Below are 22565 nucleotides of genomic sequence, written 5' to 3'. Positions count from 1 at the left end.
CAGGTGTCTTTTATACAGGTAACGAGGTGAGGCAGGTGTATTTGATGTAGATAATTGGTTCGGATTGGGGCTGTGTCTTAAAGAAAGACTAACTGGCTGGTAGGAGCCAGAATACTTGCAGTTTGTCCAGGGGGTCAAATACTTGTTTTTCCTCATCAGATGGTTATCAATTTTAATAATCAATCAATCAATCAAAACTTTTATTACAGACTCAAGGTCCAAATCAAATACTTATTTCCCCCACTGTATTTACTTGGAATGTCAACAGAAGTGACATCATGCAGGAACTCAAAGTGCACCTTTAACTATTGTAGCCATTGATTCACACTACACTATTCCCTAACTTCTTGTGAAAAGAACACTATCATCTCCTCTTTTTGCAAATGGACACTTTTCCAAGAAAACACAACTTAAAATAAAACTTCTGATTTGTACATTTTTTGTTTTACTGACAACCTCATGTCTCCCTGCTTAGCTCGGTCAATGTGTGTGCTCAGCTTTGATGACACTACCCCTCTGAGTCATTGGAGCTTTCCATCCAAGACAGCTGTGATCTAATATGAGTGACACGCAGAGTATTCAGAGTAGTATTATCGCCAGGTGTATTCTGAGGTGTTCTTTGATGTGAGGCAGCCTCCATTCTCTCCTCTGATCACAGCCATCTCAAGACAGATTAGTTGGCATCCATCACAAAGACCGTATAGCGGGAGCCTATGAGCTACAGCAGTGAAGGCAGAGCTGCAGAATAAGCTTCTTTACCATTCAGAGGTGTGATTTGGAATCATCTGTTCTATTAAGAGCGAAATAAAGCAGCGCTACGGCTATTGTTTTATGATGTTGGAAACATCGCAATAGAAAGGAGGTTATTCTGTGATCACATCAGCTCGTTCAGTAGTGATGCAAACGGTCCTCTCAGCTAAAGACACAACTCCACCATCACCATAGAATCAATGGAATGGATGTGCAGTAACCCCAAATAACAGGCTAAAAAAAAGGGAAGAAAAAGCATTGACAGTTGAGATGGTTTCATTACAGAATGAGATTGTGGAGTAGGGGTAGAGAAAAAGACTAGAAATGATCACATGCATATGGAGCCAAATTGCTAAGATCATATAGCTCATGCTTACAATTTCAGTGTAATACCTATAAATAGGGTCAATCCAACGGACTGCATTTTTGGCATTTGCACAGTGTACACACACACACACACACACACACACACACACACACACACACACACACACACACACACACACACACACACACACACACACACACACGTGTACAAAATGTGAAATATTTGTATTAGCTCATTGAGGTTCTGGGCACAACTAAAGCATAGATTCCCTGTGATAGGAACTTCAAAAAATCTAACTTTGACAAGTCAACAGAGATGAAATCATTGGAGTCGAATGAAAAATTCACACTCAGTAAAAATGCAGTAGTTCCTGCACTGATTTTTTTCTTCTTTCACAAGAGGAGTTTGGCAACCGTGCAATCGTTAAGGCAGTTTAGTTCATCATTTGATAAACAAACTTCTTTAAAGTCTCGCAGAAATGATGTCTGCAATAACATTTCTGTGGCTGGTTGATGTTGTGGGGGTGTAGCTGCGTCTGCATGCTTTCGTCAGAAGTGGTGCCAATGTGACATACGGTATGATGTGCTCATCATGTGGAGATGCATTGGAGTGGCGTCCTCTGTTCCTCCAGCAGAGATTACAGTTGGGCCTCTGTAATAGCTCTGAGCAGGAGGAGAATGACATGGCTCTTTGCATGCATGGGAAACAGTGTGTGGGTGAGAAGCATGGCACTAACATTACACAAAGTGGTTACTTACAGGTAGTAAGTGTAGGAGTGATAGGTTCTTCTGCCGAGTGGGGTGGTGGTAGGATTTAAGCAGTGGAAGAGGGGAGGGGATGGAATGAAAAGGAAAGAAAAAGTAAAAATATATTAATGTTTGAAAAAAAGAGTAGAAATGAACAAAAATCAGATATGGTGGCATACGTGGAGGTAAACTAGTGATCATGATTGCAAAGGTGATCGCTTGGAGTCATGTCATGCTTTGCAAGGCGGGAAGAGGGGGGCTCTGTACAGTACAGTTGAAACTAATTATTTTGATATTGATGTGGTTTACAACATGTGATGGCAAATTAGAGGAAACGTTTATGAACACATCATTTTATACATCTATAAAAATGACCATATCTGACCTCCAAGGTGCAAATTTAATGAGGGCTTTGAATGTCTAAACACAACTTAGATTCCCTGTTGGTAAGAGTAAATTACACAAAATTCAACCAATGAAGTCATCTCCATCTCTGGTTTGATTAAGGCTAATTGAAAACAATTCCATTACCGGCTGCTGATTTTCACACCCACCCACTGATCACTGTGCTACACAAACAGGGCCTGCTGTAGTAAATGAAGAATCGTATATTACTGTCAAAAATAAACATGGAACATAGTGATTATATTAGTACACAACTACGCCTCCATACTCCGCTTCATCTACTCCATACTGACATTTACGCTTTAAATCGACACAAGCTATGGTGCCTTGCAAAAGTAGTACAGTTTTGTAATAATGGATTTAATGGTGCCCTGTGAGACATTCAAAGTGTCAGAGTCTCACCACTTTACTATTTTGTGTAGGTCCATTACATAAAATTCAAATAAAAATCCATTTAAATTACAGGTTGTAATGCAACACAATAGGAAAATAGGTTTTTTGAAAGGCACTGTATCTATCTAAAGTAGAACGTACAGTAAAGTGCAGCTAATACATGATAAGTTTTACTGGCATATTGATATTTATTTATTTTATTTTTTTCACAATGGAGATATTAAAGGAAACTAACTTGTGTCCACCAAAGAAATCTCTGCAGGAACTGACGTTTTATTTCAGGGCTTGCTGTGGACAAAAGGGGGTTGATATTTGCTGAGCTTAAGCTTCCCTGATAGCTGGGATATGTACAGAGGACCTCTCTCCAGTACGAGGTCCAGGGCTAATGCAAACTTAGCCTTCAGTTATGTGGCCATCCTTTCCTTTTGAACATTTCATCATATTTTCCCTTTCTTATCTCCTCTCTTCATACCACTGGCTTTAAAAAAAAAAAGAAAAAAAAAACATTTTTCCTTTTCCCATTCTAATGTCATTGAAGCGCTGCGCATTTGTTAGAGGGTGCCGTGGAAACGGATTAATTTTTCATGGCACACTGTATCTCATGGCTGTAAACAGCCTTAATGGGGCGTATCAACATGATCAAATTAATTATTTAGTACGACACTGACAATACTACCGTTTGAGGGAGAAATTTACAAAATGATGAAACAGAAACTACTTATTTGTGAGCACCCGGCAAGTCAGTTCAACCTCTTCACAAATCCCAAGTAGTATTTCAACGAGTAAGAAAAAAAGCTTACCTTTTCTTCATGAGGAGTACCACTCCTAAGAAGATGATGACGAAGAGGAGGATGCCAGCGATGACCCCAGCAATCTTCACCGTGTGGTCCGTTTGTTTCTCTGGCTCCACCGCGTCAGGTTTGTGAGTGGCTGCTCCTGAAAAACATCACAATGCATAAAGATCAAAGATAAAAAGTGCAACTGATCTGGCAGACTGTGAAACACATTTAATGACCATTTGCTATTGTTCTACATGAGCCAAAGTGTGCATCCATGCTTTCAGTATGTCCTCTCATTGATTTGCCTATGTGGAGGACTGAGGTTGATTATTCAATACACTGATATTCTGCAGCATTCTGTGGAGCATAAATATCAATATAAATGTATTGGCTCAGAGCAATGTTTACTGTGAATGTAAGTGACTCCCTATTGTCCTGAAGACTCCACCTTTAGCTTCGTCCTTAGTGGACATCAGCGCTCTGTGGATGAAGCTGCACTGGGAGAGATAAGCTTGCACCATCTTTACCCTTGGTTAATCATGTTTGGGGCAAATGGTTGCTGGGCTGTAAAAAATGTAGGATGCAGGGCGGGAAAGATAATACCCAAGAAGATAAAAAAGCCTGAAATAACCAAAACATTAAGTATCAGCTCGGGAGGAGATAGCCAACAACGAGAGACACAAAGAGAGAGGGAGGGGGGGAAAAAACGTCTTGTTTTAACAGCATCTGCTCTCTGGGAAGTGATAAGAGGCCCTCTGAGGAAAGCAACGTTCCTGGAATGACAACTGTCCACCTGAACAACAACATTATTCCTTGTCACCACGGGTAAATTTAGAATGATAAATTGTTATGTCTGACCAATCTGTTAGAGCAGGCTTCCTACTCTCCTCAGCGTTGCCATTTTCTCTCGCTATCAAAAAAAGGTAAATATCTATCCCGTGCTGGTTGTGACATATTGTTCTTGCTCTGGTGTGTTATTATCAACAGCCAGGCCTTTATTTAGATATACGTTTTTAAGACAGAGATTTCAAGACGGTTGACATATTAACAATTAAGTCTGGACGGATGGAGCAGATTTGTCCCACTATACTGTTACAGGCTAATCTTACAGAAATGCTGTCAGTGACAAATCCCCATTTGAGCTGTGAGTGTTGGGTGTTCGCTGCTACAAGTCAATACTCTTCCATTCTAGCCTGAGAGAATTTGAGATTCACACACAAGTAGAAACTGAGCAGAATTTTAATAATTAGACGCCACTACACTCTTGACAACTCTCCAGAACTTTACGACAAGCACTACAGCATCTTTTTGTGCGTTTATAGTTGTCGTAGCTGCAGCAACCAACACCTACCAACACTTAATCTCCTAAAGATAATGAGAAATATTCATGAAAAGGGGATTAACTCCTGTGAAAAATCTCCAACACTGACACATCAAATGAGAATCGCACCTCAAACAGGTCTTTCATGTCCAGTAATACAGAGAAGATGAAGGTAAAAGACAATGTCTGAAAGTCTAATCACACTGATTCTATGCATATAGCAGGACAATAAACAAAACCACACACACGCAATATGCCACTTGTTTTCCTTTTGAGGGAATTGTCAGTATGGCCGCCACACTAAACATATAGTGGGTAAAACCAAGTTGTGGACAGAATAACTGAGATGGTGAGAGAATGTGCAGGAAGCTTACGGGGCTGACCTGTTAGTTGGTTGTCACCGGCCGCTGGGGCGATGCGGATGTAGGGGGTTGTGAGCTGAGTCACTAGTATGGCGGCTGAGTAGAGTCAGTAGATCCAGGATAGCATGCAGTAGAGAGAGACATTGAGAGAGACAGGCCACACTGAAGCCACACCAACACTTCCCATCATCATGCAACACTGGGGCAGAGAAAGACACCCATTACAGCATTCACAATTTGTTTTGCCAAGTTAGCAACCGCAATCATTTCACAGTTCATGTCTTTATGAGCCAAACATTTAGATGTATCCCTTCAGGTGAGAAATTGCTTATATATGATTTTTTCTACTTCTGATATGTGCCACTTTACTTCAGCCTATTGAGCCATGTGGATGGAGATATCTGGAACAGATATCTGTGAAACACACAAAATCCATAGTGGAGCTGCAAAATATACAAGATTGTCAGGGCATGTGACAGGACCTCCCATGGCCCAGAACGGAGTGTGGCTAGGGCTCCCTCTGGCCTTCTCAATTCTGCTCCCCGGATCAATGGTGCTTAGACTTCATCACTTTTAATGTGTGGAGCACAAGTATGGGCGCATAGCTAAGTACCTGCAGACCTCAATGGGCACGCAGGCTGCCTCGGAGGCATGGAAAAACATGTTCCTGGACAATGTTTTAAAGTGAAGACACTTCCAAAGGGTAACACATTACAGCTAACACACTTAATGAAGAGTGAGTGTCACGATGTGATTTCCAGTTCATATCAATTTCATGTTTATTTGGTTAGTTCTCAGACATCATATGCAAGTGCTGTTAAGAAATACATACAGCAAACATCAATCTGATGTATTCCTACCTTTGGTGGCTACTCGAACACAGTCAAGTTTGGTCTCCTGTGCAAAGAGAAACATTTAAGAGGGAAGGGGAAGAAAAAGAAGAGGATCAGAGTTTAATAGGATACACATGCACAGACATGAGACACACAACACCTATGTAAGAACTCATGGTTACAACAAAACAGCTCCGTCAGTTCCACGCTGTCCCCTATCATCGGTTGAGCTCAGTGACTGTGACACAAAACGCAGTTAGGCGAGCAGGCCTACAGCACAGATTAGTGGTGCTGAGCTGCTGATTTGTCAGCCAACAGCGATCTGTTGGCAGCCTGTGGCTCAAGGTGGTCAGCCACTGTGGAGAAACCCGAGCCCTGTGACAAGCGACACCATCCCAGCATGCAGGGCTCCGAAATGACACGTCAGGGAGCCTTTCTGAATATGTAATAGAGTTTGAGCTCTGACAACAGCCTTCAACAACATATTAAAAAAAAAAAAAAAAAGCACTGCTCTCGCTGCTGGCAGAGAAGTTTGTTGTCAACAATGGTCTGCTGAACAGGAAAAAAGGACACAGACAGGAACGGGGAGGCAATGAGTAATACAACACAAAAGACATGAGAGCTGTGTCCCTGTGTTTGACACAGCCAAGCTGTCCAATGAGCAATGAGCACACATACGAGACACATCATTTTGAGGCCACGAGAGGCATAATGAAGAGAAGGGAAAAAAAAACATCAATGTTCATGTGATCCTGGGTTCATGTGTATTCACATTACTCCTGCCAGATGGTTGTTGAAGGCAACATAACCAGAAGTTTTTTTTTAGATTTTCATTTGAATAGAAGGCTAAAAGAATTCTATGTGTTGATGGCACTCACCTTATCTAAGTGCTAATTAAGTTTAAGAGGCCCAAACAAATCACTCCAACATCATTAGACATTAATTAAAGCTTGCGGTACTATTCACTGACAGTGATGGCTTAATAAAAGAGAGTGCACTGGCCGCTGCAAATCAAAACATTGAATATAAAAATAATGTCCTACACACAGAGAGAGCTTTATGCTGTGTCAACAAGGGACTCTTTCCTTTTGTTTGTGCGAGGAAGAGCACTATCAGCCAATTCATATCACTCACTGATTCGACCTGGAAAGTTTCTGACCGCCAATGCTTTGCTCTCAAGAGCACACTTGCTAATTGGATTCAGCCCTGCCGCACGTGTTATTTCAATTGCCTACTTAAAGACGTGCTGGTGTTTCTCAAGGAGGCTGTTTATGGGGATTTTAATTCAGGACCACAGTCGGTGGGGCTCTTGAAGTCGCCATTGAGCGGTCTGCCGCGGCCCCGTGGAGGGAGGGGCCCCGCCAAGTGCCACTTGATGACAGAGGCTGCGACCTGTACGATCGGTATCCCCATTGTTGCTTCCTGCCTCCCATACTTAGCTGCCGCTGGGACGACTGCCTCTCTTAAATGCTGTTGATCAAAGGCTTGTCTAGCGTTTGGCATAAAGTTCAATAGGAAAAGGCAGGACAACAGGGCCAGAGTAATGGAGGGAGAGCGCATGGCACCACATAAAGCTTTGCATCCCACGCCGGACCCTGCTGTAGCCTATTAAGAGTTTAGACAGTGCTGTTGGTACACCCCACCACAGTACTATCACATCTATCAGAGGCCAAATGCAATTGTGCTGCTGCATGCACATGTCTGCCTACAGTATGTGAGCAGCAGTGGTGGAATGTAACTAAGTACATTTACTCAAGTACAGTACTTAAGTACAAATTTTAGTTACATGTAGTTTACTTGAGTCTTTTCTTTTCATGCCCCTTTCTACTTCTACTCCGCTACATGGCAGAGAGAAATATTGTACTTTTTACTTTAGTTACTAATTACTTTACAAATTAAGATTTTTGCACACATAATACATGTAGTTTATAAAATACTATATTTTATTATAAATACAACTACCTATAAGATATAGGCCTACAAGTTAATTAGAAGATTAAACACGAAGTTGATTGAAAGAACTGCTTTGATCGTTTCCGGTTTCTAAAACGTGAGGATTTTTCCGCATTGAGTACTTCTACTTTTAATACTTTAAGTACATTTTCCTGATCATACTTACATACTTTTACTTAAGTAAAATATTTTTTACAGTGTAGTATTAGTACTTTTACTTAAGCAAAGGATCTGAATACTTCTTCCACCACTGGTGGGCAGCTAGTGTGTAGAGTCAGGGACTTCTGTACTCAGCCACTTCAGTCCCTTTCATTCACCTAGTCAATCAATCCGTCAGTCAGCCTTTCATTCAAAATTAACCCACCATAATATTTAGCATTGTTTCATGTACACAATCATGTGGATATGCATATGATGTAAAAAGAGAGGAGAGGTTTGCCAAGCAGTATGTTACAGTAATTGTAAAGGTGCATGCATTGTTTTTAGTGCTTGAGGTTTATTAAATTAAGTGCACAAATTAATAATGTAATTGTCTAGTTGCTGAGGTACTATGGCTGGGCGATAAAACGATAACTATATGTATCGCGATAGACACATAATCAATATCAATAGAAAATGCGGTCGATAAAACGTTCGATAACTTGTTTTTCTTCATCAGAAGAAACCAGAGGTTGTGAATCAAGTTTGGTTGCATGAACAAAGGCCCTCACTCTCTGGCAACCTAGCAACGTGGGGAGTGACACTCTAACAGCCAATCATGTAACAGTATCATGTTTGGTTGCGCCACATCGCTGTCTCGTGTTCTTCAATAACAGAACCGGCGTGGAGTGGAAAGTGAGTGCCGCAGCGAGCGAGGAAATCGTTGATAAAACAGGAAAAGTCAGTATCGCAGTTTTGGGGATTTTATAAGTCTGACCGTAGTCAGACCAATGTCGTCAGACCAACACTGGTACTACCATAAACTTGTTTTACCACTTTAGCCGCGCTCACACTTTGGAGCACAGCCGTATTCGCCATCAACGTCCAACAACATCTGCAGCTGCAACACGGCACAAGCAGCAGACCACCATGGAGAGGTACTCTGCATCAGCGCCTTACTAAACGCTACAAAGAAATAACGAAGGCAGACATGCTGAGCACTGTCCAGAAGCCAGGTTACCAACCTAGCACTAAACCTGCAGAAAATAGTTCCTTCTCAGGTTTCTTATGTTTAGCTAACACTTTGCACTATTTTATGACACTTTATTAAGCATTTCTTACTTATTCTTTAATTTTGCACCTTAATGTTAAGAGATAATTGTTAAGTGTTCATTGTGATTTTAGACCTGTTTACATTTTAATTATTTGAGTGTTTTCCATGGTTGTGTTGACATTTCTGCTTTTATAACTGAGGGGGATTATAATCAGAGCAGGGTTAAGTTTAAAATAAAAATGTTTAAATTTAATATATTTTTCTCCTGGTCCTTATTTTAAATAGGTCATAAAAAATATCAATAATCATAGATATCGACCGATATGAAAAACTTTTATCATGATACAGTTTTCAACCATATCGCCCAGCCCTATGGAGGTACTATATGTACTTATTAGCACTAGAGATGTTCCGATACCGATACCAGTATCGGCTCCGATACTGCCTAAAACGCTGGTATCGGTAAGTACTGGAGTTTATGCACCGATCCGATACCACGTAATAAAGCCCTAAAGAAAATCTACGTTAAAGTAGTTTATTTATGTTCTTTTTCCGTTATAACAAACTGTCAAACTGGAGAATAAAAGAAAGTTGTACGACATTCATTGTTAGTGTTTGTTCATGTTTTACAAAGAGTTTAACTTGAGCCAGACAGACAACAAAGATAGAAATAATATCACATCCATACGGGGATAGTAGTATACAGCTGTTATATCATATCACATCCATACAGGGATAGTAGTATACAGTTGTTAAAACATAATAAAATATATGACCCACTGGTATCGGCTGATACGCAAGTTCAGGTATCGGAATCGGTATCGGAAAGCAAAAAATGGTATTGGACCATCTCTAATTAGCACAGCACTTTAAGACATGCTGTCAAACAATAAACTGTCAACCTGGCACCCAACACACAACATGTAATCTAGAAGAAGTGCTATTTTTTGCCTCTCTTTGTCATCTTTGTTATTTGGTTATAAGTGGTGGAAGAAGTATTCAGATCCTTTACTTCAGTAAAAGGACTAATCACCACAATACTCCATTACAAGAAATGCATTTAAAATATTACTTACGTAAAAGTACTATTATCTATTACTATTAGTATTATCAACAAAATGAAAAAAGTACAATATTTCCCGAGTAGAAAGTAACATAAAATGGGAATATAAACGTAAAGCACCTCAAAAATTGTTCTTAAGTGCAATATTTGAGTAAAGGTACTTTGTTGCTTTCCACCAGTGGGTATAAAGCAAAGAAAAACTGGCCAAATTTTAAAAAAATGTCTCATTTGGAAAAACCATGCAGCTCCAGTGTAACTTACTGAATTAGCATGAATAAAATAAACATTTTAGAAACACCCACCCTGTTGGCTGTGCTGACAGCCTGGTAGTAGATGCTGTAGCTTTTCATAGGCAGCAGAGGGGCGTTCCAGTAGCCGTTGTAGGTCTTGTTGTCCCCCACAGTGAAGGGCTGGGGTGAGTGGATGCCGCCGGCAGGGAACTGAGCAGTGAAGTAGTACTGAGAGTTTAGGAGCGTGGCGTTCTGGAAGTGAATGGGAACTGGGTAGCAGCGCAGGATTTCTGCTGTGCCTCGTGCTCTGCGTGGACGTTCCTCCTCCACCACCACCTGGTATGCACTGCAAACACAGGACACAAACGGAATTAAAAAGACTCCAATGGTACCAACGGGTGCTTGCAGAACACTGTTGGCAATGCAGGCAATTTTTTTTATTTTGCCTAAAAACGGCCCTTTTTATGAATGGCACAGAAAGGCATGTTTCAAAGCTCCAAATCGCAGAGTACACCGAGTCTGTAGAAATTATTCTTTATTTACACGTGAGATGGAAGAGATTATTGGATAGATAATTCATTTTTTATCCAGCCATTTCAGATTTTGCTTATTAAAAGTTTTAAATCAAAGCAATACAATATAGTACATGGTCATGTAAATGTGTTTAACTCAGGATACATTATAAATACATGATAAAGAATGTGCGTAAACACTTCCTTTCATCTCTGTGCATAAAGTCAATATAAACTGGGATAAACTTTTGCCATCTTTAAAAGCACAACTTTTTGAGACCTTTCGGTGATTTCTTTTGGTGTATACAACTTACAAAACAGGCTGCTAGCCTAAAGCTAGAATTGATAGGTTAAAGCAGTGCAGTGCAGTTACAGCAAGAGTGACTGTGTAAAACCTTTACCCATAATATCACAAGACCTTGTTGACAAATGAAAAAAAAATGCATTGTAGAGTGGAAGAAAATGGCAATGAAGTATTCTGACATGAATTTACGTTAAATAAACAACTTATCAAATTGGTAAACTAACATATTCACTTGTGTATCTAAGTGAAATGGATAGATTAAAAAATACAGTGCAAGATAAATGAGCAGTGACACAGGACAAGGCCTGACATTATTTGCATTTTCATTATTCAACAACTGAAAAGGTTAACGGCTCTTTCCATTTCCTCGCCATCCGAGCCTTGTGTTTAGCTAGTTGAAAACTGCAGCCCTCTGTGCCTCTGACAGAGATGACATTGTCTCTGAGCTGGCCACTTAGCTTGAGGGGGAGACTGACTGTATTATAGACTTTCACGTTAGTATGCATCTTGCATTCACCTGGTAAATCTATTGAGTCGCTGAGTGACAAAGTCTGTTTACAGCTGCCACAGAGAATAAGCAGCCATGATTGGGGACTAGTGTTCCATTTCCAAAAGAGTCATGCAAACAACAAGTTATTATTACAGAAGACAGAGCAAAGTTACAATGCTCACTGAATGAATGCATGACATTTGTTTTTTAATGAATGAATGAACACTATGATGTGATATGCTCTGGTTCTCTAGTTTTGGAAAGCTGATTTCTGATTTTAGCTAATTTCTTTTTTCATAATTGATTTGTTTACAAAAATGAATTAATAAATAATTTGCACATTGTTGAACTTTTTTTTTTTTCTTTAAAGTTACCCTGTCTAGTTTTTGACCATTAGTAGCGCTATGGAGCAATTTCTAAAGAGTGGGTGTCCATTTTGTTTGTATCATGCACATGCACCAGGACACCCATGCAAGCACGATCACGAGGGCGACAATACTATTCCACTGATAGAGACCACGAGAGCTGGTGGCAGCAAGGTTTTGCAAATGTCTGCAAATGAGCAAGGAAATGCATTTAACATATTTGTTAGCCCTCAAGGATACACAAGGGGCCATTTACACCTGGTATTACCATCTGTATGTGGATAATGACATCCGATCCATGCATTCACACCTGGTATTAATATAATTTCCTGTTATTTAGATTCTGCCCGCATTGTGATCAGATCTCAACATGCAAATTAGTTAGGTGGGGCTGACGGACTTGTCGGAAGTCTGTAAGAGAAGACTTGTATCTGCTACTACAAGTAGCTTTTGCTGGGTTTGCTTCAGCCAGCAGGACGAAGCGGAGTTAGGTGACCGTTCAACTTGCTAGGCCGCTCTTTTCTTAAGAATGCGGTCACACTGTGTGGCTTGCATTTATACCTGGCTGAGAGACAATCACAAGGCAAGGCAGACCTCCATCCTTCATGGTGTGGTATGGCTGATCCAATACCATTCCAATCCCAATGCATTCTGGATGCAGTTACACCTGGCATTAACATGTGTTTTTTCCTTCTTTGTTGGAGGTGGCCTGAGACCCATTTTCATTGGCAAACAACGATTTCAATTATTGTGAAGCATGCCATATAAAATAAAAATTACAATGGGTACGGCCTGGCAGGATGTAGAGCTTCAATGACCCGGATTATTTTTTTCTTTGGCCCACATTATTAGAACATCTAGTACAAACAAATCTGCACTGTAGTGTATGTACTCTTAAGCTGTACAGTTGCAGTACAAACAGCGCTGGAGATGATCAATTGTTCCCCGCGGTTGGTACTGGATGATTAAGTGTCCCCTTGTGTGTATAGCATGGGCTCTTTAACCCCATAGTTTATCAGTGTCATTAGAAAATCCCCCTTTGCTCTTGGTGGGTGTGTCCCAATTCCTCAGAGCTCTTCTATTTAGTGCTGGGTTGGGAAGTGATGAAATATTTAATCCTGCTGAGAGTCTGCAGGAAAAATCAGCCTTTAATTACTGTCCCCTATTGAGAGCAGAGGTCATAGGGCAGGTGCAGACGGTACATGATGGGAGCCCCTTAAGTAGCTGCAGAGCACCAGAGAAATGAGTGATGAGGCTGCGTGGAGGCCTCAGCCAAAACACTGTAGATCTGATGTAAGCTATGGGACTATAGAGACTATTCAGAATGATATCTGCTGTCAATCATAGTGCAGTACCCATCGGGTTTAATGCATTTTTAGCACATATCCTAAGAAAGGCTTTCTATGTCTATATTATTTTTTTTTTCAATTCAGCTATGCCTTGTACAAATGACAGCCACAATAACTATGTTTTTGTTTTGCTTCCACAATGAACACTTACTCATAGCTTGCCCATATTGGTATTTTAAATTCCAAATCAATCGGCAGATAGTGAAATAAAAACAAAAGCTGGCTCCCCCCAGGTGGCTCCTTATGATATGATGGTGTGGCTGTGCCATGACTTAATGATAGACAGTGTGAATGGTGCTGCCTTTCCTCAGGCAAAATACTAAGTGCCACAGGCGATGAGGCTCCAAGGGTAAGAACTCTTGTAATGTGGAAATCTAAAACACTGCTTCTCTTCCACAGAACATCCACTGCAGCAAGAAAACTAAAAACTAGCTCACAATAAATTTGCAATTTAATAAAACTGTTTTGTTCATCTTTGTAAGTGATAGCGACAAAAATACTCACTTTACTGGTTTCACTTAAAGCATATTGCAGGGGTAATATACTGTACTGTTTTCACCTCAACAGCTTATAAAATGTAAAAAGTGACTCGAGTTTAATGTTGGCGATATGAAAATGCAATGATTCCTCTTTTTTCTGTTAATTACTGCTGTCTTGTTAATGTGCCTTTGAGCAGCTGACACCTTGTCACCTCATGCTGAGTTCACAATTTACATTATGAGTCATTTTGACAGACCAGAGTCATTTAGTAATTTTCTTGATTTAGTATGACATGAATGAGCAATGAAAAAAAACAACAAATGAACAACTACGGCTGGATAGCAAAAACAAAACATCCTTTATAGCTTATGTTTCATTTGATCTGATGTCCTTAATATCGATAATTATCCAGTGATGGAAGACGTTTTTAAATCATTTACTCAAAGTAAAAGTAGCAATACCACAGTGTATAAATACTCAATTACAAGTTAAAGTCTTGATTTTGTATTTTTACTTAACATATTGAATGCATTAGCAACAAAATGTACTTAAATAATCAAAAGTACATGTAGTCACTATATAGAATGACCACAGTCAGTGTTGCAGAATTATATTATTGTTGCAAAATTATGTAAATCATACTTTAAGGTTGTAGTTTGTCAAGGTGGATCTAATTTTATCCACCTATCTCAAACAAACAATCATATTTTATAAACTGATCATATTTGCATATAAAATCTAAATATCAAGGAACACCAATTCCTATTAAAATGTAGTGGAGTATAAGCACTAAGTAGCATAAAATGTACTGTATGTACTCAAAGTGGCCAGGTCATGTTTGTAAATGAGAAGTTGTTCTCAAACAGTTTACTTGGATAAATAAAGGTTAAAAAAAAAAAAAAAAAAGTACAAGTACCTTAAAAATTGCAAGACAGTATTTGATTAAAATGTACTTAGCACTGAGTTTCTTTATGTTTCCATAAATTTACCCAGTAAAACTTGTTCTATTAGCAATGCTGTTAAACCAATCCACAATGTTGCTAGGCAAGTGATGAAAATGTTCAGCTAAATGTTAGGTACTAGTCCCGGTGACAGCCAACCAGACCTTCACAAACGTATCACAGATTGAAAGGGGAAACCCCACAGCTCACACCACATGCCTTTTTAAAAACTGCGTAATTATACTTGATTCCAAAACTGCTGAAATCCTTGCCTTCTTTCCCTGAGCAGAAGATGGAAAGACGAATGAAGGCAGAAGGTGTACGAGCAGAATGGTATAAGCTTTTGAAAGTGGTCTGCTAAAGGGGCCGGCAGGGCAGACCTGTATTCCTGCAGTAGCGCTGCAACCTGAGCTGACACCAATTAGGCCTCCTCCAGCCTTGCTGCCCGATAGATGTGACGCCAACCAATTATGGCGGATTGACTCGGAATCGACTGGATTGTGACCTGAAACTCAGATTTATTTTTCATGTGGGCTGATGGGGGAGAACTCCGGGCTGTTTGAGCAGATGAGGATAGGGGCATGGGGAGCATTTCAATCACTGTCTCTCTCTAATGCTAATCGGTTGGCTCTATATGCCTACATGTTTGATTTAAGAGCGGTTGTAAGTAACACACTTCTCCTGACCCAGCATCCTTCCTCCATGAGTCTGTCTTCTTACTCTTTATATTTCCCTGGTGTCCTTAAAGCTATAAAGCAAACACATTAGAAGGTGCCATAGATTACATTTGCCATTAAATCGTAAAAAGCATTGACTTGTGTCACGTTTAGGAACAGCTATTAGCGTTTGCTATGCCGTGATCAAAGAAAGTTGGTGCTTATTTTAGGACTGTAGAAAATCACTTAACTGATTTCAGGCCATGGCTGAGCACAGATAATCTGATGCTACAGGGTAGGAACTACACGGAAACTCAGATTTCCTCAATATGCTACTTACAACGCCAGAAACTGCTGTATTTTATAGCTTTTTCTGTATACCTACATGTGTCTGTGAGCTTGCTTAAGGCAAAGGTTATGGCAGGAAAAGAGAGAAGGGCTGATTTAGTGGTGTGAATGATAAGGAAAGCATCTCAAATCATTTATTTCTGCAGAAGCATGTGAACATTTATTTTGATGCTGCGTAGTGAGGAGGCGTATTGTAGCCCTGACGAGGGGCCATTGCAAACATTAGTTTAACACGACATGACTGATAGACAGTTCACTAATCCTCTTAAAGGAACAGTGTCCCCTCTGGTAAAAATTGTTCCCGGCTACGCGTTCTCGTCCCCAGAGATTAGAAGCCAAATCCAAGTTGGAAATGTTATACTGATTAGCAATTACTCAAATATGAAAAATTGACTGCCTCCCTCAGCAGTGACAAACGTCCGCCCAGATTCATCTAAAATATGATTTGACTTCGGCAAGACTGCAGGGTGCTGGAGTGAAACGGACGTTTGTTGTCTGTTATGTCTTGATTATTTTATGAACCAGAGCTATCGTGTCATCTTCAAGTGTGTTCCCCTTCCTGTATTACAGCAAAACATCTGCTGTTTGAAACTCAAATGTCTGGAGCTTTATTACCTCCCAAAACCAATCAGTGTGCAAGATTGCGTTATCAAATCAGGCTTCATGCTGCTCTGCAGTACTGCAGATCAGTGTTCTTCCTTGTCAAATCCCTATTTCATATGGGCTTTAAAACGGATTTCATAAAGTGTTCAATTTCAAAATGAGCCACCCACTCCTTTAGAAATGTGATGGCTACTCTTGCAAGTTGCAACATGAGCAGTAGCACACACTTAAATTTAACTTTGGTGTGAAATTTAAGTCCTTCATTGACAAAATGCTAACTCTTCAATAGACCAGCTATGTTTCCAAGTTTTTGCACTTCAGGGACTCTTTCCAGTACCCCAGGGTCATTGAACAATTTGGAAAACATCTCTTTATATGTACCTCAGCTGAAAATGGCACTTAGTCATGTATCTCAAACCTACGGAAGAGGATTGGGGCCACATGAGAAAAAATTTATTTAAGTTCTGAGTTTAAAGTCAGAATTATGAAAATAGTCAGAATTCTGACTTTTTCCTTAGAATTCTGACTTTATTTTCATAATTAGGACTCTAAACTCAGAACTCAAAACATTTTTTCACATGTGGCCCTAATCCTCTTCCGTACAAACCTCAAATCCAGAAGAGATGTTGTGTTTTGATCTTGGGAAATTCAGATGACAGAAACAAAACACTGGCACTCACAGATACATAATTTGTCTATTTATCTGCGAGTGCTTTGTTTCTTTGATGCTTGCCACTACCGTGCACCTGATACACTAGATATGGAGCTGTGTGCGCTGCTAATTTGCATTATAAATTCAGATGACTAAATTTATCAATATGATGCCAGAGAGCAGATCCCAACAGACCGCCTAACTCAACTCCTCTGAATGTAAGCTACTTTAGAGTCACCTTAAATTCTCAAAGGCATCGTGTGTCACTTGAGGTGGAGGTAGAAAACACCTTCAAAAGCCTGCAAGGTATCACGTCTTAGGCCTGCATCATAATCTCTCCTGTTTGCTGCCCTCCACCACCTCTTTTTCTTTTTTTTTTTTTGCAATTCATATTTTGCGTCAGGTGCACACATGAAGGCAGTATACTGGCCTTTATGTCCTGCGAGATTTAAGAGAAAGGAGGTGGTGGGGGAAAGAAATGTGTACCTGAAAATCCCCAAAGTCTGGAGATGCTGTGATCAAAGGATGCCTCAATTAGTTCTGAATTGTAGTTTGAGCCATGTTCTGAACTCTGACGAATGGTGGTACATTTTTTTAATGGATTATCTTGAGAGACTCATTAAACATATATAATCCTTCAAACTAAACGTATGTTTCAAAACACTATATTTTCTCTTTCTCTAATAATTAACAAGCACTGTCACTAGATGAGTTATATTCCCATCTAAAACGGACTGGATGTCAATCCTCACGTTTAGGGTTATGTTAAAGCACCAGTGCACAGTAACGTCTCAGCTCCATCAAACAGAACGAGGTGCATCTCAAACCTCAGGTTATATCTCCAAAGAAAACTTTCTTTCATCTGGTTGCGAGGTGAGCATGCCTACGGAAAACAAAAGAGGAGCCCGGCATGGTAATTAATGAAAGCTCCAATTCACCACACTCCTGTTAATTATAATTAGGAGATTGTAATTAGCCCACTGAAAGAAAGGCAGCCCGTATACGGCCTTCTGAATTGTACCTGCGAGAAGATTAAAAAGCGATCACTCTGGCTTTCTTGCTGGGGCCTCACCATTTGGCGCCGGGGCATTAATCTGGGCAGCTGCACATACGGGAAACGTGAGCTGACAAGCCTGACTAAAGATCTCCAGGCTGTAATCTTTGAAGGACTCAGATGAGTTGATAGTGTAAAATTGAGTTTTACAGTGAGCATAAGTGTTTATCACTTCCTCATATGAAGGAGTTAACCCATTTTTCTTTAATATTGGCATGGGCAATTCACTCCGCTTACTACCAGCAGGAAGGATGTAGAAAGCCTTGTTATCCTTCGATAAACTGTAAATCAAGTTGACGGTTCTATTACCTTTGTTACCGTTAACTAAGCAGCTACTCTAAAAAATTAAAACTTTTGCCAACCAACAGGGGCTGCTCTTATGGACATGATCCATTACTGGCTTTCTTCTGTCGGTTGTTTTTGATTTGGCACCCTGGCCAAGCCAGAAGCACCTTAGCTGGCGTTTGCTCGTTAAATGTTTTATACTCTGTATAACCCAACCAATGGCAGCAATTTAAAGAAATAGTTGCATATGCCTATTTGCTTTTTTGAAAGAAAAGAGATATGTAGAGCAATACCACACTGATATCTGTCAAATATCAATCCATTTACCAGCATCCCTAAAGCTCACTAATTAACTCTTCTCTGCGCTGGAAAAGTAGGTGGCTTTTTAACCTTTGGATGGAGCCAGGCTAGCTGACTCCTTCCAGGGCTAAGCTAAGCCAATTGTCTACTTAACATAGAAGTTTGTATATTTCAAAAGGATTCCTTTGTGTAGAGAGTTACTGTGTACTCCCAAGTTTGGAAGACATCATTAGGCAAAAACAAATCAGTAAAAAATATAGTTTATATTAAATTGTCAAGCAAATATTTATCCCACCTTATTCCTAATATAATAAAAGGTAAGGAAATTCCAAAAATGTTCCATTTATAAAAGCTTATCTTATTTTAACTTGCTTCAACTATTATAGCTATTAATGATGAATTGCGCGCGCACACACACACACACACACACACACACACACACACACACACACACACACACACACACACACACACACACACACACACACACACACACACACACACACACACACACACACACACACACACACACACACACACACACACACACACACACACACGACTGGGAAGACTCAAGGAAGCAACCTGAAGAAAAAGAAAGTGATTCAGTGAAGGCTGCCCACTTAAAAACTGTTAATGCTGCAATAACTGAAGAGTGGTGTACACTAAAGAACTAATACTGACTAACAAAAAGATGAACAAGCAAGCAGTATTCCTGCCAGAAGCCCAGTGGCCTTGAATAAACAAAAATTATGACTTTTGTCCAACAGTCTGGGATTTACGGTGCACAGTACAGCTGTACTGCTTCCCCCATAATGGCTAACAAACGCACCATCAAGCAGGCAGAATTCCTCTGTTCCCCAGAAGCCTGTGGTGGCTCGGGGTGCCCGGTACATGAAAGACATGTAAGGGAAAGAGATCCTAAAGCTAGCCTTGGCTGCATCGGGTTTTGTTCTTATCTTCAAAGGCTGTGCTTCTTTTTCCACAGGATCAAAATCCACAAACAAATAAAGCTCAGAAAATTAGATGTGTATAGTAAGCTACTGAATTCCCCGGCAACATTCTTTCATGGTGGGGTATTGATAAACAAGCTCTTTGATAATTTTTTTTTCTGTTGCTGATGGTGGTTCCTGGTGTTTTTACCCTGTGCTGTGCTGTGTGTGTGCGCGAGTCCTTATTGTGAAAGCCTACCTTACAGGTGCACCTCTGCTTTGGGCAGGTTTAAGCAGGACAGTGACTGTGCTGTCGGTTTGGTTCAGAGAGGTCTCCTGGTCATACGCCGGCATGGAAGGAGCTGAGGAGAAAACAAATCGGAGGGGTTTTACTACACTGCAAAGCAAAGTTCAAAACAGCCAATTTTCTCACTTTTACAATGAGCACTTAATGTTTTTTGCCTTTATAGCACCATCATTTAATCATTTAGTCTAGCAATAACAGAAGAGGGAAACATTTGCTGCTGTCACAAAAGTATTCTTCAAAATAGTGCACATGTATCTCAAAAAAAAAAAAAAACTGTCAAAAGTAAGAATTGCCAACTAGTCTCATGGTCATTATCTAAATCAATCCCAGTTTTCATTAAGTAAGACCAGCCAGGGTTCATGGAAACTAAAAGCACAATTTGTCTTTGAACAATCAGGCAATTGTGCTAAATCTAATGTAAGTGCAAGACTAAATAGCACTGAAATTAATTTAACAAAACACCTAGCTGTTTCAGTGATAAAAGGATAGGATTGTATTACATTATGTTACTTATTACACGGCTACTTAAAAAATAAATCAATAATTTGACACAAAATATTGATTTTGATATGATTTTATTGATTTAAAAATGGTCCTCCAGAGTATGATCAGGACTGCGCCCATAGAGGCAGCTTGTTATTCAGAAATAACAGACCATAGAAGGCCGTAATTGATGAATCAGAATTAGGTATTTGATATCTGGAAAATATCTGGAAATGAGATGGAGACTGAACAAATGCTGAGTACAATGAGTTCAGACTAATGCAGCTTTATTCACACTGAATGAAAAATACTTTCATGAAAGGGAGAACAGTTGACATGCACCAAATGTATATGCCAAGGTTTCTCGTGTAGTACACTACATACAAGATATAAAATACATCTGAAACATGTAGGCTGAAATATCCAACCTATCAGTATTCAACAAAGCCGTGTAACAAATATATAGTGGATGATATTAGTAAAATGGTTTTCGTTAATTTAGTACGTTGGACACCAGATAGATAAGATTTACCCCTTGAGACAAAAGAATGATACATAAGACGGAGCATTAGGGCCACATCAAGGGGAAAAAGTCAACATGACGAGAATAAAGTCGAAATACCATTTCGAAAATAAAGTTGAAATGTCGAGATTAAAGTTGAAATGACGAGAATAAAGTCAACTCCTTTATCACTTAATCATATAAGAGCGACTGTCTGCCATGCCAGCTGCCTTGTAGGCTACATCATAGATATGGGTTAGGTCCTTGGAGAGCCGCGCTCGCCTGAGCTCCACTCCTTCAGGATCAAACAATTTGATCAATTGTCTTATTGTGTCTTGTGATACAACATATGTGTAGGTGTAACCATCGATACCCTTGCATCTGTTCATTACAAGCTATTTCAGTTCGCAGGAATACGGCCACCTCTTCCAGGTTTGTGTGGTTTCTCCTTCTGAATGGACGCAATTTTCGGCACAATCTCTTCCAAGTCCTAATACTTATCACCATACTGTGTTTATGCGCTAAAAGAGAAATAAATTCCTTGTTATTAAAACCGATTCTGAAGTATAATTTCACGAGTTCATATAGGCCTTCACAATGCATTTTGTAGAAGACTAAAGATAAAGCTGGTAGTTTGGTTTATTCTCAGAAGTCCGACTTGATTCTTGAAATATCAAGTTTTTTCTCGACATGTCGACTTTATTCTCGAAATGGTATTTTCAACTTTATTCTCGTCATGTTGACTTTATTCTCGACATTCCGACTTAATTTTCGACATTTCGACTTTGTTCTCGAAATGCAAAATAAATAAAAAAATCTTCTTCCTTAATTTTTTTCCCCTTGATGTGGCCCTAACGCTCCGTCGTAGATATCATTTAAGTGAAATCATTGCTATCTAATCTTTGTTTGCGTTATAATCAAGTTCCATTTTCCATTCAAACATTTGGACGTAAAGAACTCCCACGGCGTTAAATGGTACACTACTTCAACATCATTCACACACTGAATGGCCATGCTTTTTACACTTCTGACCTGATATCTTGGTGGTGAACTGGGTGATGATAGGGGGGCCGTAGCCCTTGGCTGTGCTGGCGCGCAGGGTGAAGGAGTACGTAGAGCCTGGGTAGAGGGCTGTGAACATGTGGGTGGTCTCGTTGCCCAACTTCACTACCTTCCCACTCTGGTTGGAGAGGTCCAGCTCAGGGTCAAAGGAGCTCACAGCCTTGTAGGAGATCTAGGAAGGAAGGAAATTAATATTCCAACACTGGCTTCTGGTACTCGGCACTCAGCTCTCCTCAGCTGAGGAGGATATGCATTCATACATTGAAATGTTTTATGTTGGACTCATCCAATTGGCTCTGCAAGCTAAAGCATTCACTTTACTGTGCTTACTGTGTTGAGGTTTTCTATCCCACTCATGCTGCTAGGAGTTATCCTATTCTTTAATCTCTCTTTACCCTCTGCACTACTCAGTACTACCGAAAGCTACAGAGCAATATTTTTTTAAGTCTTATGTTGTATGTGTACGCTTAGAAATAACCAGCTGAATTACATATATTTGTACAACTAAATGCAAAACTGACCAAATACCTGTAAAACTAATGACATTACCATCATCAATAGCTGTTCTTCATGTTTAAAACTAGC

The 22565-nt window shown here is 39.9% G+C and overlaps 1 protein-coding gene across 8 annotated transcripts in view; it reads right to left on the bottom strand.

Annotated features, from left to right (window-relative positions):
* The window catches only part of LOC114564867 (receptor-type tyrosine-protein phosphatase mu), a 165208-nt gene that overhangs the window by 55279 nt on the left and 87364 nt on the right, over positions 1-22565 (bottom strand). For 5 of the 8 annotated variants that reach the window (XR_003693855.1, XM_028592482.1, XM_028592486.1 and 2 more), the window contains exons 10-16: positions 21951-22152; positions 19886-19988; positions 10428-10701; positions 5945-5981; positions 5106-5180; positions 3423-3558; positions 1837-1866 (exon numbers count right to left, since the gene is read on the bottom strand). Coding sequence is in view for 7 of the 8 variants with exons in the window: in XM_028592482.1 (XP_028448283.1) it covers positions 1837-1866; positions 3423-3558; positions 5106-5180; positions 5945-5981; positions 10428-10701; positions 19886-19988; positions 21951-22152 (857 nt within the window). In the remaining variant the exon portion in view is untranslated. The remainder of the gene's footprint in view (positions 1-1836; positions 1867-3422; positions 3559-5105; positions 5181-5944; positions 5982-10427; positions 10702-19885; positions 19989-21950; positions 22153-22565) is intronic. The other 3 variants (XM_028592488.1, XM_028592489.1, XM_028592483.1) reach the window with 2 other exon arrangements.

The sequence above is a fragment of the Perca flavescens genome, chromosome 12, assembly GCF_004354835.1.
Source record: "Perca flavescens isolate YP-PL-M2 chromosome 12, PFLA_1.0, whole genome shotgun sequence".
Classification (NCBI taxonomy): domain Eukaryota; kingdom Metazoa; phylum Chordata; class Actinopteri; order Perciformes; family Percidae; genus Perca; species Perca flavescens.
The sequence above is the reverse complement of the archived record's forward strand: the minus strand, read 5'-3'. Positions and strand labels throughout refer to the sequence as shown.